The 13980-nt window shown below is 45.1% G+C and overlaps 1 protein-coding gene across 6 annotated transcripts in view; it reads right to left on the reverse strand.

The window, feature by feature from the left end:
- LOC105481794 (sterile alpha motif domain containing 4A) overlaps positions 1 to 13980 on the reverse strand; it is a 224917-nt gene that overhangs the window by 39596 nt on the left and 171341 nt on the right. For 4 of the 6 annotated variants that reach the window (XM_071100156.1, XM_011741530.3, XM_071100157.1 and 1 more), the window contains 2 exons: positions 12325 to 12588; positions 347 to 456 (listed from right to left, as the gene is read on the reverse strand). In XM_071100156.1, the coding sequence (XP_070956257.1) occupies positions 347 to 456; positions 12325 to 12588 (374 nt within the window). The remainder of the gene's footprint in view (positions 1 to 346; positions 457 to 12324; positions 12589 to 13980) is intronic. The other 2 variants (XM_071100158.1, XM_071100160.1) reach the window with 1 other exon arrangement.

Below are 13980 nucleotides of genomic sequence, written 5' to 3' on the forward strand. Positions count from 1 at the left end.
ATTCTTTGTGGCATGGTCAAATGTTACTTCTCCTAGGAAATTCCACCGATTCCTCCCTAGCACCTGGAACTTTCGAGTGTGCCGAGATTATGCCTTTTCACACCACTTGATCTCACCCTCACGACCCTGGGGTTATCTGCTTGTCTTCCATCTCCTATTGGACTCTGAAGGCAAGAATCCACTCAGTTTTGCTCACCATGGAATCCTGGCCAGCACCCCACAGTTCCCATGACAGGGCGGGTTACTGTGTGGGCATAGGTATGGGTCCAGACAAGGTTGTCCAGGCCTTGAACTTCAGGTCCCGCCTGGGGCACCCTCTCAGGGAACGGTCACTTCAAGCACATACCTGCGCCTCCAGCTGGCACTCGGTGAGGGCCATCATCTCCTCATAGGTCATCTGGGAGAAAAGCGCAGCATATTTGTGCAGGCGGAGGCTTTTTAGCCAGGCTGGAACATCTGTGGTGCAAGATGTGCAAGAGATGGGGGGAGAAATGAGGGGGAATGAGAAGAGATGACAAGAGATGTAGGAACAGAGAAAGGAAAAGAGGGTGATGGTCAGAGGAAAAAAAGGAAAAAAAAAATCTTTATGTTACTACGCATTTAATTTTAGCTATGATGCAGAAGTCTCAGACCAGCCCTGACATTCCTACTGGTGGGCTCCTTTACTCTACTTAGACCAGGAGAACTAACTTGGGGTCCATGAGCTTCAGGGCATTCACAAATTCCCTACAATTATATCCCAATTTGTGAGTAGATGGGAAGTTTTCTGGGCAGAGGGCCATCCATAGTTTCTGTAAGATTCCCAAAGGGGTTCATGAGCAAAAAGATGGCAGGAAACAACTGCATTAGCTGGACCGCTTCTTCATTGAGTTGGAAAGAGCTGGCTTCGAATGTTAGAGCTACATGAGCAGACTACGACCTCAAGATAATTTTTGTACATTCAGTGTAGATTTTCACACACTGTTTCAGCCACTCCCACAGTGATAGGAAAATGGTGGAGTCACCCATTCCTAGCCTGATCTTTCCCCACGAAAAATGCCTCCCTATATATACCTGAATGGGAAAAGGGGCATCCTGATTCCCAAAAATGTTTCTGTTGTGGGGGTGTGTCCACTGACCATTTCTCCAAGCCATGAAATGTATCCAGATGTATCTTTGACTTTTTACTTGATTGTCAACCAAAAATATATCAGGACTTGAAAGGCCCAAAGATTGGCTAGGCCATAGGATAATGGAAGTTCTAAAGTGCATCTGAAATAACCTCCAAGTCTGAGATTCCAAAGTTAAGAAAAGTAAATGGTAACTGTATTGAAATCCACAGGAGAACTATTACCTTGTTAAATAAAACCAAAACAAAGTATTTGCCTATATTCTTTTAGTCAGAGTTTTTGAGCTGATAGGATCTTTGGAAAGTTTCCAGAATCATCTTCCCTCATCCCTGGATCATTCTAAAGAAGAAGTCATGACTCCTAGATCAGAGAGCAAGTGTATGGTGAAATGGGAACCAGAACCCAGATCTCCTGATTCCTAGCTCTTTCCTACAATGTACCAATTCTTATAAAATAAGGACCAAATAGCCTATCAGTGGCTGAAAAACAGTGACAGTAAAGTACTCTGAAATGCTAAAGCATTGGGTAAATGTTATTCTTGTTTTTCATGAAGTATTATCCATCACCAACCATGTTGACTGCAGGATTCTATCAATTGCTAAATGCTTTATTCTGAGGCACTGACCACACATATTCCAAAACAAGCAAGAACCTTCCAATTTTTCAACGTTTAGAGTAGATAAATGTTGAGGTTGATGAAAGAGGCCTGGACTATTCTGAAATCAGGTCCTGCTTCCTGAGTGAAACACCTCTAGGTTTAGGGAATGTGGGTGTGGGATAATCTCCTGAACTCAAAAGACTTAGGTGGGGATGATGGGCCTGGTGAGATTACTTGTTGATTTGCAGTAAGGAAAAGGTCAATGAAGGGGAATTTCTGGAGAACTGAAATTGGACCGTCAATGGCATCTTAAGAACAGACTCAGTTATCTCAGGCTAGAAATCACTCCATTCTGTGCTTGAAAGCCCTTCACTCTACTATGACAATCAAGAGTCCCTCTGTTACCATTAATAACCACAAACAGACAAGGCTTCCCCAACACATCATACTAACCCCTTACATCATCCTCAACTCAAATTGCAGTTGGATCAAGAGTCTGGGACATGGCAGCTCAGGAGTCTGGAACCTTCCATCCTGCAACATCCTGGAGCTATTTTACCAGACTTCATTTTCCACCATGCTTTTATTTCTGCTGAAATAACGCTAATGCTTCTGCAGAGTGAGCGGCACCTATTTTAATTACAGCTTTGGCTTTCAGGCCAACGGCATGTTACCACTCTGTCACCAGGTTTCACGTTTGCTATTTACATCCTGAAAGTCCCAAGTCACTGCTCAGAAAACTCAATGATCATGATTCAGAGAAGCCTGGGTAACCCAGTGCTGCTCTTGGGCACAATTCATCACAAAAGAGAAGGGAGCAGTCTCTTGGAGCAAATTTTCACTGGGTGCCCTACAGCTGAACCGTGCAAAATCCACTGATGATGAACAGAATCCTGAGCTATTGAATCGTGTTGTAAACATGGTGCTTTATAAGCCAAGGTGATAATGTGGTGTTTTAAGAGTCAGAAATTGTGGGGTGGTGTGAGCAAATCCCAGCTCAATCAGTACTAGCTCCTTTTCTATAAAACTATTTTGACAAGTTAGAATTGCCCTGGTTACAGGAGTGGAAAAGCCGGCCTCACTCATTTAGTCAAAATGGGGGTCCATTGGGAGTAGGTTTCCTAAAAAAGGCTCCTATCCAACTTCAAAACATGATGAGTTAGGCCTTCCTGAAGAGTTACTTCTAGATGCATTCCTGGGCAATGTAAGCGCCTTTTGGCCCTGTGTTTCTTGAGGCAGGTACACATGGATACTGTTTTTAGAGCAAGCATTGTCCTGTCTCAGTGCCATGTGCTCAAAGAGCACTCCCTCCTGTAAGGAGAACAGATAAACAAAGAAGAGGAAATCCCAGTTCTTAAGAACATAGCCTACTAACCTTTCACCCTCTGGATTGTGGTGAGGCACCTTTCCTTGCCAAGGATTAGAACAAAACTGTTAAAAGAGAAACAAACCAGAGAAGCAAGAGCCTTGACCATTTCATTCCCCTGAAGTCAGGAATTCTAATGACTTGGATGCCGGGTTCTGTAAGCTGTTGGCCAGGGATAGACTCAAGTCCTTTCCCGTGGTCCAGATGCCACATTGTTGGATGCAATGCTAAGAACCACCTACTGTAACTTCCCATCTACCTTTTACATTCTGTGAAGCTGTGGGCTGTGGCTATGGTTGGAAAATACAGACAAACAGGGAGAAGCAGAGCTGTGTCCTGCAGAAGCTGACATGTGATTGAAGGCATGCATGCCTCTGGCTGGCACACAGCTGTTTAGCTTCCTTGGATGCTCCTGATGGACATGCCACTGGGGGTCTCAAACTAGAAAGTCATTCTCTTATGCAGTGTGAGAAAGATAAAGATGCTTTTGCTATATGCTGGGCTGACTTCTTTGCCAAGTGTGGGAATCCTGATATTTGCTCATTCAACATTTATTGAATGCCTATTATTCAATATTGAATACTGAACAATATTCAATATTCAACAATATTGAATGCTTGGGGTCCAAGCTCTGTGAAGACGTGACCCTTTCATTAAGGAACTTCTAATCTAGAGAGAATGGCTGACTTACACCAAAATTATAATAGCAATAGGACAAGCGCTGAGTATACACAGTGTTCTAGGGGAGCACAGAACGATGAGCCTTTTGGTTTGCCATAGGGAGTGAAGGGCAGCTTCAAAGTACAATAACTTGGAGTCTCCACTAGGATGGCCACAGTGAGGAAGCCATTTCAGGAAGCAGGAAGGAAACACAGAGTCAAGAGGGCAGAGCAGGGTAGAGCAGACACATGGGTGGATGGGGGGAATGGCTAGAGACAAGGTGGGTCAAATAGGCAGGGGGTCAAATGGCTGAGATATGCAATACTGAACAAAGAGAGTAGACTTCATCTTGTGGGTGGTGAGAAACTGCTGAAACCTGAGTAGCAGAACACAATCAGATGAGTGTGCTAGAAAGGCAATGGCTGTCAACGTAAAAGGCTGGCCTGGCAGATGGTGACGGTGGAGGCCAGGACATGAACTTAGGAAGATCCTGATGGTGGCTTGGGATGCATGACAGAGGAGAAAGAAAGAATGGAAATTGACAGTACTTGAAGCTCAGGGAAGAGCAGGGGGTGACAGAGACAAAGTAGCTGGAGATGACTCCTTTGATTCAGGTTTGGTGCGACAGAGAAAACAGGGCAGCAGCAGGTGTGGGGTGAGAAGAGAGAGAGGGTAAACTCGATTTGAGATCAGCTGGCTGTCAATGCCTTTGGGTCATACAAGGGGAGAAGTCAACCAGTCAAGGTCTTGGAAGAAAGGTATGAGCTGGAGAATAAGTTTCCTTGTCAGTAGCTCATGGTGGTTGTTTTAGCCACACAAGTGGGTGAATCTCTCTGGCGAAGAGCATGGGGTGAGACCCACGGTAGAGCTCTGGGAGTAACAGACTTTCAGGGGGAAGTGCAAGGAGAGAATGCCAACAGGTAGGAGGTTTCTGGGACAAAGCACCACCATGTATGTGCACATCAGTGGGTCTCATCCCACAGTCTTCATCCTTCAGAAAGCTCCTTCTAGACCTTGCTGCAGTCCACACTGTTTTATCTTCTCATGGTCATTCTTGATAATAGTGCTGCACCCATCTTGTATATGCTCTATATTTGCCTGCTGGTCTTTACCAGCGGGATCCAGTTTTAAATCATGCTGATTTCTATTTCCTTTTTAGAATTCAGATAAATCAGCCACAGGGAGGCTGTGTGGTGTGTACAACAGTTTACACAGAAGCGGGGCTCCAGTTAGAACTGGGACTGCTTGTCTCTAATGCATGCTGCAGAAATGGCTGCAAATTTGACTCAGATCAACAGACCATGCAGCACCTGACCCACAAACAGGGAAACCCCAGAAGAGAGAAAGATGGAATCAGTATTGCTGAAGAGCCCAATATCAAATGCAGCATGAAAGGCAGGGAGAAAGGCATCTCTGGCAGACAGAAACATGAACAGCCTTGTTCCCACGCAAGGGCTCACGTAGGGGTGGTCCTGCTAACTGCAGATGGAAGGTCAACTCCCATTTACCACAGCAAGCCAGGCTATTCTCAATAGCTCTTTCCCTCCAAGATACGACTGCACCCTTGGTCTCTGAGGGGGAGAAGAGGAAAGCCAACTGAGGGGTAAGAAGGTACCCACTCTTCACGTTCCTTTAAAAAATGAAGAGAAGTTTAGCAGCACCATCAAGGTTACAGAAGCTTGTCTTTATTTCTGGCCAGAGCAGAACAAGCAGCTCAGCTCTGTTCCAGCCTCTGTGCAAAAGAGAGCAGGATTGGTCTCAGGCCTTGTTGGAGCTGGATCCTCCTCAGTGTGCTCCTTGATGCCGGGAAGTGTCCATGGAGGCCTCCGGGGAGTCTCCAGGCTTGCGGGAAGCATATATGGGTCCTGGAAGGCGAGAGGTGGCCTATTTTGGAGTAAAATACCCACTTTGACATGTTAGATACAAAGAGGGCCTAATTTTCTCCCTGCAGTTTCCATTAGAGATGACAGGTGAAAGTGCTGTTTTAAAGCAGCCTGCTTTGTGTCATTTTTTTTTTTTTTTTTTTTTTTTTGAGACGGAGTCTCGCTCCGTCACCCGGGCTGGAGTGCAGTGGCTGGATCTCAGCTCACTGCAAGCTCTGCCTCCCGGGTTCACGCCATTCTCCTGCCTCAGCCTCCCGAGTAGCTGGGACTACAGGCGCCCGCCACCTCGCCCGGCTAGCTTTTTGTATTTTTTAGTAGAGACGGGGTTTCACCGTGTTAGCCAGGATGGTCTCGATCTCCTGACCTTGTGATCCGCCCGTCTCAGCCTCCCAAAGTGCTGGGATTACAGGCTTGAGCCACCGCGCCCGGCTGCTTTGTGTCATTAAACAGTGGCTGTGTCCATATCAAAGGCTGCCCTCCATGTGCCTGCACAGTCCTTAACACTTCAGAGGAAAATATATGCTTGGTAAGGAGTGAAGGTTAAAAGTCTCACGACTTTTCGAATTTGGGGGGATCCTGAGGATTTGCTTCTCAAAGACCTCAGGGCTGTCAGCCTATCTGAGAAGAGTTAGCACAGTTCCTGGCCCAGGAGCACTCATGCCTGTGGGCCATGTCTTGGCATTTGGAAATTAAAAACAAAAATAAAGCACATTTATTCAATACTGGCCTTCCTTTAAGTGAATTCAAGCAGGCAGCTAGAAAGTCAACATCAAGAAAATAATGACCAGTGTCAATGGCAGCCATGCTGAAACAAACATGTCCCAGCCACTCATGGGGCTGTGCCACTCCCACTCCATCACTCAGACCTCTATGACCCTCGGAACTGCTGTATTTTCAACCCTTCTTACAAAGGTTTCTGACAGGTTCCTTTTTCTTAAAGAGGATCTCACCTCTCCATAACTTTTCCATTCTCATTCTGGAGAAGCAGAGGTTCAAAGGTCTGCATTTCAAAAACAACTGAAAACCCCAAACCGGCTCTTTCAGAGTAGACAACATATTTCCTTTACTACGGAGAGAAAAAGTTTATCTAAGTTTCATCTAACGAAAGTCTCCTTAGAAAAGGCAAACAACATATTTTCACAGTCAATGGCCCCTCCACTCCTAATTGCTGTATTTCCAGCAAGGTTCCTGGAGCCAGTTGTTTCTTTTTCTAGTTTTATCATGTCTATATACAAACGATGCATCAGTTTCAATGACTTCTATATTCGTGTGCCAACATAATGCCACACATCATAAGCATACCCGGTTGGTGTTGCTTCGTAACGGTGAGGCTGAAGCTCACAGCATGAGAAACAGAGTGCCAGTCTCCACCCCTCTTCACACAGGCAAGTACAGCAAGAAAGTCATAGAGTTCCTTGCTTCCTAGGAGCCCACATTTATGGTTTTTTCTACCCAGCTACCTGGAATGAAGTCCCTCAGATGAACTTGGTTTCAGGTAAATGTAATATTATGCTGAAACTGCAGGTGAGGAGAGGAAGTTGGAGCTGTTAGCGAGGCTAAGCCAACCAAGAGCATGGTGCACTGTGGGGCCCATTAAGGGGGTTGCACACCTCCACTGGAATGTTCTACAGTTCCCACACTCACCAGGCCCCATGCTGCCCCCCCATCCCCCATTTCTGTTTCTCCTCCTCTATGCCCTTTGCCTTAGACAACACCGTGGCTTATCCAGATGTTCCAGGCAGACACCTGGGCATCGTTCTAAATTTCTCCTGCTCCATGCCTGTCTATTCAATTGGTTACCAAGCCCTCTCAGCTCTATCTCATGAAGAACCCTGAATACTCCTTTGTCTCTATTCTCACTGCTGCTTGCCTCGGTCCCACTTCCTTTCCCCTCTCAATTACTGAAATGTCCTCCACCTCTCTGCTGGCCTTCAAATCTGGAAGCCCCTGTCCCTTCCACACTTGGATGTATATTCCACTCTGCTTTGAAGGTCATATTTCTAATATGTAGACCTAAGCAGGTCATTCTGCTGCAGAAGTTCCTTCAATAGCTTTGGGATAAAAGAGAATGTCCTTTGCAATGCCCAGGGTCTGGTTTTTCCCTCTCCAGACCCCTTTTTCCCATGTGCCCTTAACACTCAAGCCATGGGATCCATTTGGTCAAGCGCCCTTGTCACTGTGATTTCGTGAATGCTGTTCCCTCTGCATAGAATGCCCTTCCTTCACTTACTATTTGGCTGACCTGTAGTCGTGCTCCGAGACTCAGCTCTAGGCCTCTCCTCCTCTAGGAACCCTCCTCTAGGAACCCTCCACCACTTTGAATGAGGGTCATTCATGGTGCCTGCCCTGACCCAGGGCAAGTCTTTAAGACAGCGTATTTTCACAGCAGGACACTTGCATTAAGTGTCTGTGTTTTTTTTTTTTTTTTTTTTTTTTTCTTATCTGATAGTGATTCGCTTCAGGCAGGAACAGTATCTCTCACCCCTGTCTCTCCAGAAACTAGTTAGTCCAAAGTTTCTCTCAGCAGGTGCTCAAAAAAGTCAATTGACTTGAATGAGGACAAAAGTAACCTGTGAATCAGTAATTTCCCCCTCTCTTTGCTCCCATATAATGCAACCACATCATTCATCACAGCTGTGGCATTTTGTTAAGTCATAGGGTGTTGGGTTTATGCACCATCTTTGAGAACATGGTGCTAATGTAAGTGGGAAATGTGAGTCTTCTGCCAACTGACTTCTATACTTTCTCTCCAGGAAAGTAAGAGAATGTCTTTTCTCTCTCTGAAAGCCTTGTATGAGACAAGAGGCAACAGAGCACATTCCACTCATGAGTTGCCCAGGGAAAGAATGGTATTGCAGTTGAGTACCAACTCACAATCAATAATCTTTCCCCCTGAGATGAGTCATAGTGAAGTTTTTGAAATGAACAAAGACACCTGGATGTAGAAACCAAACCAGCCTCCTTAGTCCAAACATGTATAACCAGTAGCCTCCACAGGGAAGGGTAAAAAGGGAAGAAAGTTCATATTTCAATTGTTTCCCACTTCTCTTGGGTTAGTTTCAAGTTAAATGGCGGATCTCATTTTTTCTTTAGCTAGAGATATTAGCGTGAGATCTTTACCTCAAGAGACATTTAATCTGTACTTCGAAGTCTACTTAAACCATAAGGATGGACATTTACTAAAGAAGGAAAACCAAAGCACTGTGGGCAGATGTGTTAATCCTTTCAGAGCAGGAGCTGGTCTGCTTGGAAGAGAACTTAGTGACAGTCCCTGGTAGGGAGTGCTAACACCAAGACGAGAAGGGGGCTTGATCCATGCATGTGAAAAATGCAAAGAGCAAGAATGCTGGACCATGAGATTTATTCCATACGCTTGACCCAAGAGGTACACTCCTAAGGGAGGATATGTAGCCAGACCTGGCCAGTCTAGCTGGATGAAAGGAAGGAATGGATGAATACCACAGTGTTTCAGAGAGATATTCACAGCTGTTGGCTGTAAAAAGGAATTCACACTAAATCAAGTTCAACTATAATAACTTTTTATTCTTTTCCCAAGGTGCAACGTGAGGGCAAGACACATTCTATATGGATTTGAGAACTCTTCCAATTCTACTAAGCTTTCTTGTTGTTCTTCTAAACTGGATGTTTAACTATTAGAAAAATAGCATTAGATGATGGCACCCCAAAGTGGACCAGCAAGTACTTTAAAACAGCTGCGACTCCTGCCAAAGGGCCTGGGTCATAGAAAAGAAAGATTGTAGAGCCAAGAGGAAGAGTCAGCTCTTTTTCAAAGCACCTCACTTGGTTTTATATCTCATTTCTTTATTTTTATTTTTTATTTTTTTATTTGAGATGGAGTCTCGCTCACTCTTGCCCAGGCTGGGGTGCAGTGGTGCAGTCTTGGCTCACTGCAACCTCTATCTCCCGGGTTCAAGTGATTCTCCAGCTTTAGCCTCCAGAGTAGCTGAGATTACAGGTATGCGCCACCACACCTAATTTTTGTATTTTTAGTAGAGATGGGGTTTTGCCATGTTGGCCAGGCTGGTCTTGAACTCCTGACCTCAAGCGATCCACCTGCCTCAGCCTTCCAAAGTGTTGGGATTACAGGCGTGAGCCACCACACCCGGCCATATCTCATGTCTTTAAAAGTGTGAGTTATTTTGAAAATTTAAACCAGCACCTGCTCTTAGACATGGAGATCAAATGACAAAGCCTTGGGTTATAAGCCAGGCTGCTTCTTGGGTGCACCCCTAGGAAGCCATTTCGAATAATATCTGGTGGCAGAAGAGTCCTCAGGGTCCTTGCAGCAGTGGCATCTTGCAGCAGGGCTGGGGAGGGACATTTGTATTGAACAAATACTGGCCCGTGACACTTCGGAATGCTAGTGTTTTTGGGTGTGGACATTTTTTCTGTCTGACCTGTCAGCTAAACTGCAAATATACTTTTCCCACAAATAGAATCCTTCATCATCTATAATGTTTCTTCCTTCAAACTTTTTTTTTTTCCATTTAACTTGCTATTGACTTTATACTTGGAAACCCAATCCAGTTCTTGGAAGAAGGGAAGTTCAGTAGGTCAGAGAAGGTGGAAATACATCAGGCCATCAAATAGCCTGTTTTCTGCCTGCACCCCTTGGGCCTATAAAGAAAATCCTGGATATGAGATCTTGTCTGTGTCATTTTTCTGACTGAATTGGCTCTGAAGAGACAGTTCTCACCAATTCTAACGAAAGGACTTGAATAGGCTTAGATATGGTATATTCCTTAACCTTTGCAATATTTTTGTCCTAAAATGGGGATAGGGCATTTATTCAACTTTTCTCTCATTCCTCTTTAAAAACCTGTTATCTTTATTTCTCACCTCAAAATGGCAGCACTCAACGAGCATACCTTGACCTACTTTGGGAGAATGTCAAAAGTGTGCATAAGGGCCTCAAAAAAAAAAAAAAAAAAGGAAAGAAAACAAAGTAGAAGGGAGAAGAATATATATCCAAAAACAAGACAGTGGAATCAGCATTCTTCTTTGGGTGAGATCTTTCTCCTGGTGAATGGCCCTTCTCTGGGATCCTCCTTGCTTTTCAAACACAAAGGCCAATGCTTCATCCCCACAGTTACCAACTAGAACCGCAACGTGGGCTTTCTTGGAAACCGTCCAGACACTGAACTTCACCTGGAAAGAAGCTAGTTAAAAGCAAAGGCTGTCTCAGCCTCCCTTGGTCTTTCAGCTATTTTGATGCTGATTGACAGATGCCAAGCCAGGCTTACCTAGAGCAGGGTTGAGCCTCACTTGCTATGCACCACCTGTGGCTCAGCTGCTTTAACACATAACCATGTAGCATAAACTCAGAAATGAGTTTTGCTAGTGCTCCAAAATTGTGATACAGTCCCCTGAAAACTTTGAAGTAGAAAGAAGACACACATCCCCTTCGTACCCAAGTGACACATGGCTTTAGCTGCCTGTTATACACCTTTAAAGACCCATTTGTATCACCATTAAGACACATCCCCTTACTCTGGGCACTCAGCACTGGAACCATCAATGAAACGGGCGTGGGATGGAGAGGGCGCAGGCCTAAGCAGGAGGAAGATTCAAGGAATGTGCCAGGGCAGCAGCTTCTTGTCAGCCTGATTCTCAGAGTTGACAAGCTCCATTTTTCAGCCTGGTGCTCCCTTATAACCGGTAGTTGGGCAGTCATGGGCATACTTTCTGTGCCAGGCTTCCATGAAGACAGGGGAATCAGTACAGGGCTTCCTATGTCAACACTGATCATTTACAAGGGGAAGATCGGAAACAGCAAAACCTCAGGACTACTCTACTAATGCCAGCAAACAGGCTGTTCTCAGAGCCTCCCCTCAGCATGCTAGTCCCCAAAGCATGAGTGGTTACTGTTTCAACATCTAAAATTGTCATTAGTGTGTCTCTGATGCGCATCTTTGCCTAAGGGCTTCCCAGCCCTTGTACAAGTGGAGTTTAAAAATATAGCATGCATGTACCTTCTTTGTACCTATCATAAGTAATTTGGGAATCTATCTCCTGATGAATATCTTTAGAAGAGGATAGACTCACAAGGCAATGGAGGAATTTATTTATGCTGCACAAAAGGTCTTTATCACCTGTATGCAAATCTGTTATCAGGATTAAAACACTGTTAGAGATTCTCAGTGGTATTTTCATGTCCCTTAAATAGATGCAGAGGAAAGGGTTTAAAGGTTTCTTTGGATATCAAAGAGAAGAAGAGAGAGAAAGGAAGCACTACTGCAATTCTGCACTAAGATATATTTAAAAAGGAAAAGAAAAATCCCGTGGTTTGTTTTTCTGAATTATTGACAGGTCCCTAGCCACAGCAACGAGGTGGAAGGTTGGAGCAGCTCAGTAGCTTTACAAACAGAAGATCCTATCACTGTTAGCTGTGACTCATTTAATGGTCTGCAAGTCACTGCAATGCAAAACAAAACAAAACAAAAAAAGAGTGTTGACTTCTCTTACTCTGGTTCCTATTTGCCAGATTTTGGCAAGAAGCACTGGAAGGGGAATCTGAGCTCTTTCTGCCATGGTCAACCTGGAGTTCTTGAAGGGACAGATCAAATGCGTAAGCCTGGGGAAGGGGTGGGGTCCTTCTCTCTTGCTGACTACCTCTCTTTTTTTACCCTCTGGTCTCCAATAAAGGGAGGGGCTCTGTCCCCAGTGGTTTCTCGTTCAGTCACTCACCTTTCATACCACTACCTTCTTCTTGGAATGTGTTACGAGCAGTGGTCTGATCTTCTAAGTGTTCACTCCCACCACTTCCTGAAGAGGCTACACTGCTTTGTGGAGACAGGGGGGCATGATCGGATGGGAGGCACTGGGGTCCTCTAGCTCGTAAGTCCTCATGAGACATCCATCCATGTCCTAGAGGCTGGTTTGGCACATTCATGGGTGGGGTAAGGGACACAGATCGTTTCAAAGGGCTGTGGTGTGCCTGGCCTGAGAGAACTGGAAAAAAAAAATAAAATGAAATAGGTTATTCCCCCCCCTTTATCCTGGGACGCCGAAGAACCCACAATACCTCTTAACCCTGAGAGATACCACTAACTGTCTTACAACTCCATCCATGGTCACAGCAGGTTGAATACAGGCCTGGCATGGTCGTTTTCTTCAGGCGGTATAAAAGGATGCTGTCTGTCCCTCTCAGTGGGTTAGGCTTCTCCGAGGAGGCCAAACCTATAGTGTCCACACATTGATCCTTAGCCTTTGTGGGTCTGGATCTGGTTTGGGTTCTAACTCTAGAAATCAGGATTCATAGGAGTGGGCCCATAAATCAGGCAAGGCTTGATAGCCATCTGCCAAAAGCAAAAAGAACATGTGCTGGACAAGTATGTTGCTGTTGTTTTTTAAACAGAAATTCTGACATTACCCATGTTGTTCAGGAGGACATCTTGAAGGGCAGCCAGGCTGGCCATTGTTTGGTATCTTTGCAGGGCTGAACCAGAAGAAGGTAGACTAGTCTTTCCAACCAGGATTCAGGGAACTGTGGCCTCTGAAGGGTGGTATGGCTCAGCAGGGGCCCCCCGTACTAACATGACCTCAGGGTATGGGGCAGTGCAGCTAGCTGTGGGTGAAAGGGCTGCTTCTTCTAGGGCTGATTCTTTCCCTTGGCCTCACAGGTTAATGCCAAACTTTGTACTGCAAACACTTCCAGGTAACAAGGCTTTCATTCAGAAGCCAGTGGGGTCCTCTCAGGAAGCTGGGAATGGTTTTTACCAGCATGTTCAGCCCTTCTGCACAGTGGACAACATCCGCGCAGCCCCCATCTTTAATTTCTTTTCCAGAAAACTAGGAAAAAGCAACATAACTCATATAACTAGCCAAATTAAATTGAAGTCATTCAAGGGAGGGATTTAACAAAAACCAACGCTGAGGGAGTCGATGTTAGCCTTGGTTGGTTTTTCTGGGTGTGTAAAGTGACAACTTTACAAAATAAGTCTATTCATAACATTCTCTCAGCACCAGTTCCTGACAGGTCCGGTTTATTTTGACTGCTGCTGTACTAACATGGAATTGAGCCACATGCATTTTTAAACATTTTTCAGGGAAGCCATTAAATTCCATCTCAGGCTCTATCCCCATCAATGAGGCATTTGCTCTCCCAAATTTAGATGAGCACTTCTTTGTGGGTGTTAATCTATGTTTTTCAGTAAGCAGACCAGGCATCTCAATGGTGAGAGGTCCTGCTTTTGGCTAAACTGCGTTTCTGGTAGGGCAGTCCTGACATAAAGGCCTGGGCAGATTACTGTGTTCCCTACTTCAAAAGATAAAGGCCAGAGTCAAAAGGCTGGATGTTTCCAGAAGTGTGTTTGGGGCAGTAGTGGGCTGGGTAAGCTGCTG

The sequence above is a fragment of the Macaca nemestrina genome, chromosome 7, assembly GCF_043159975.1.
Source record: "Macaca nemestrina isolate mMacNem1 chromosome 7, mMacNem.hap1, whole genome shotgun sequence".
NCBI classification, from domain to species: Eukaryota; Metazoa; Chordata; class Mammalia; order Primates; family Cercopithecidae; genus Macaca; species Macaca nemestrina.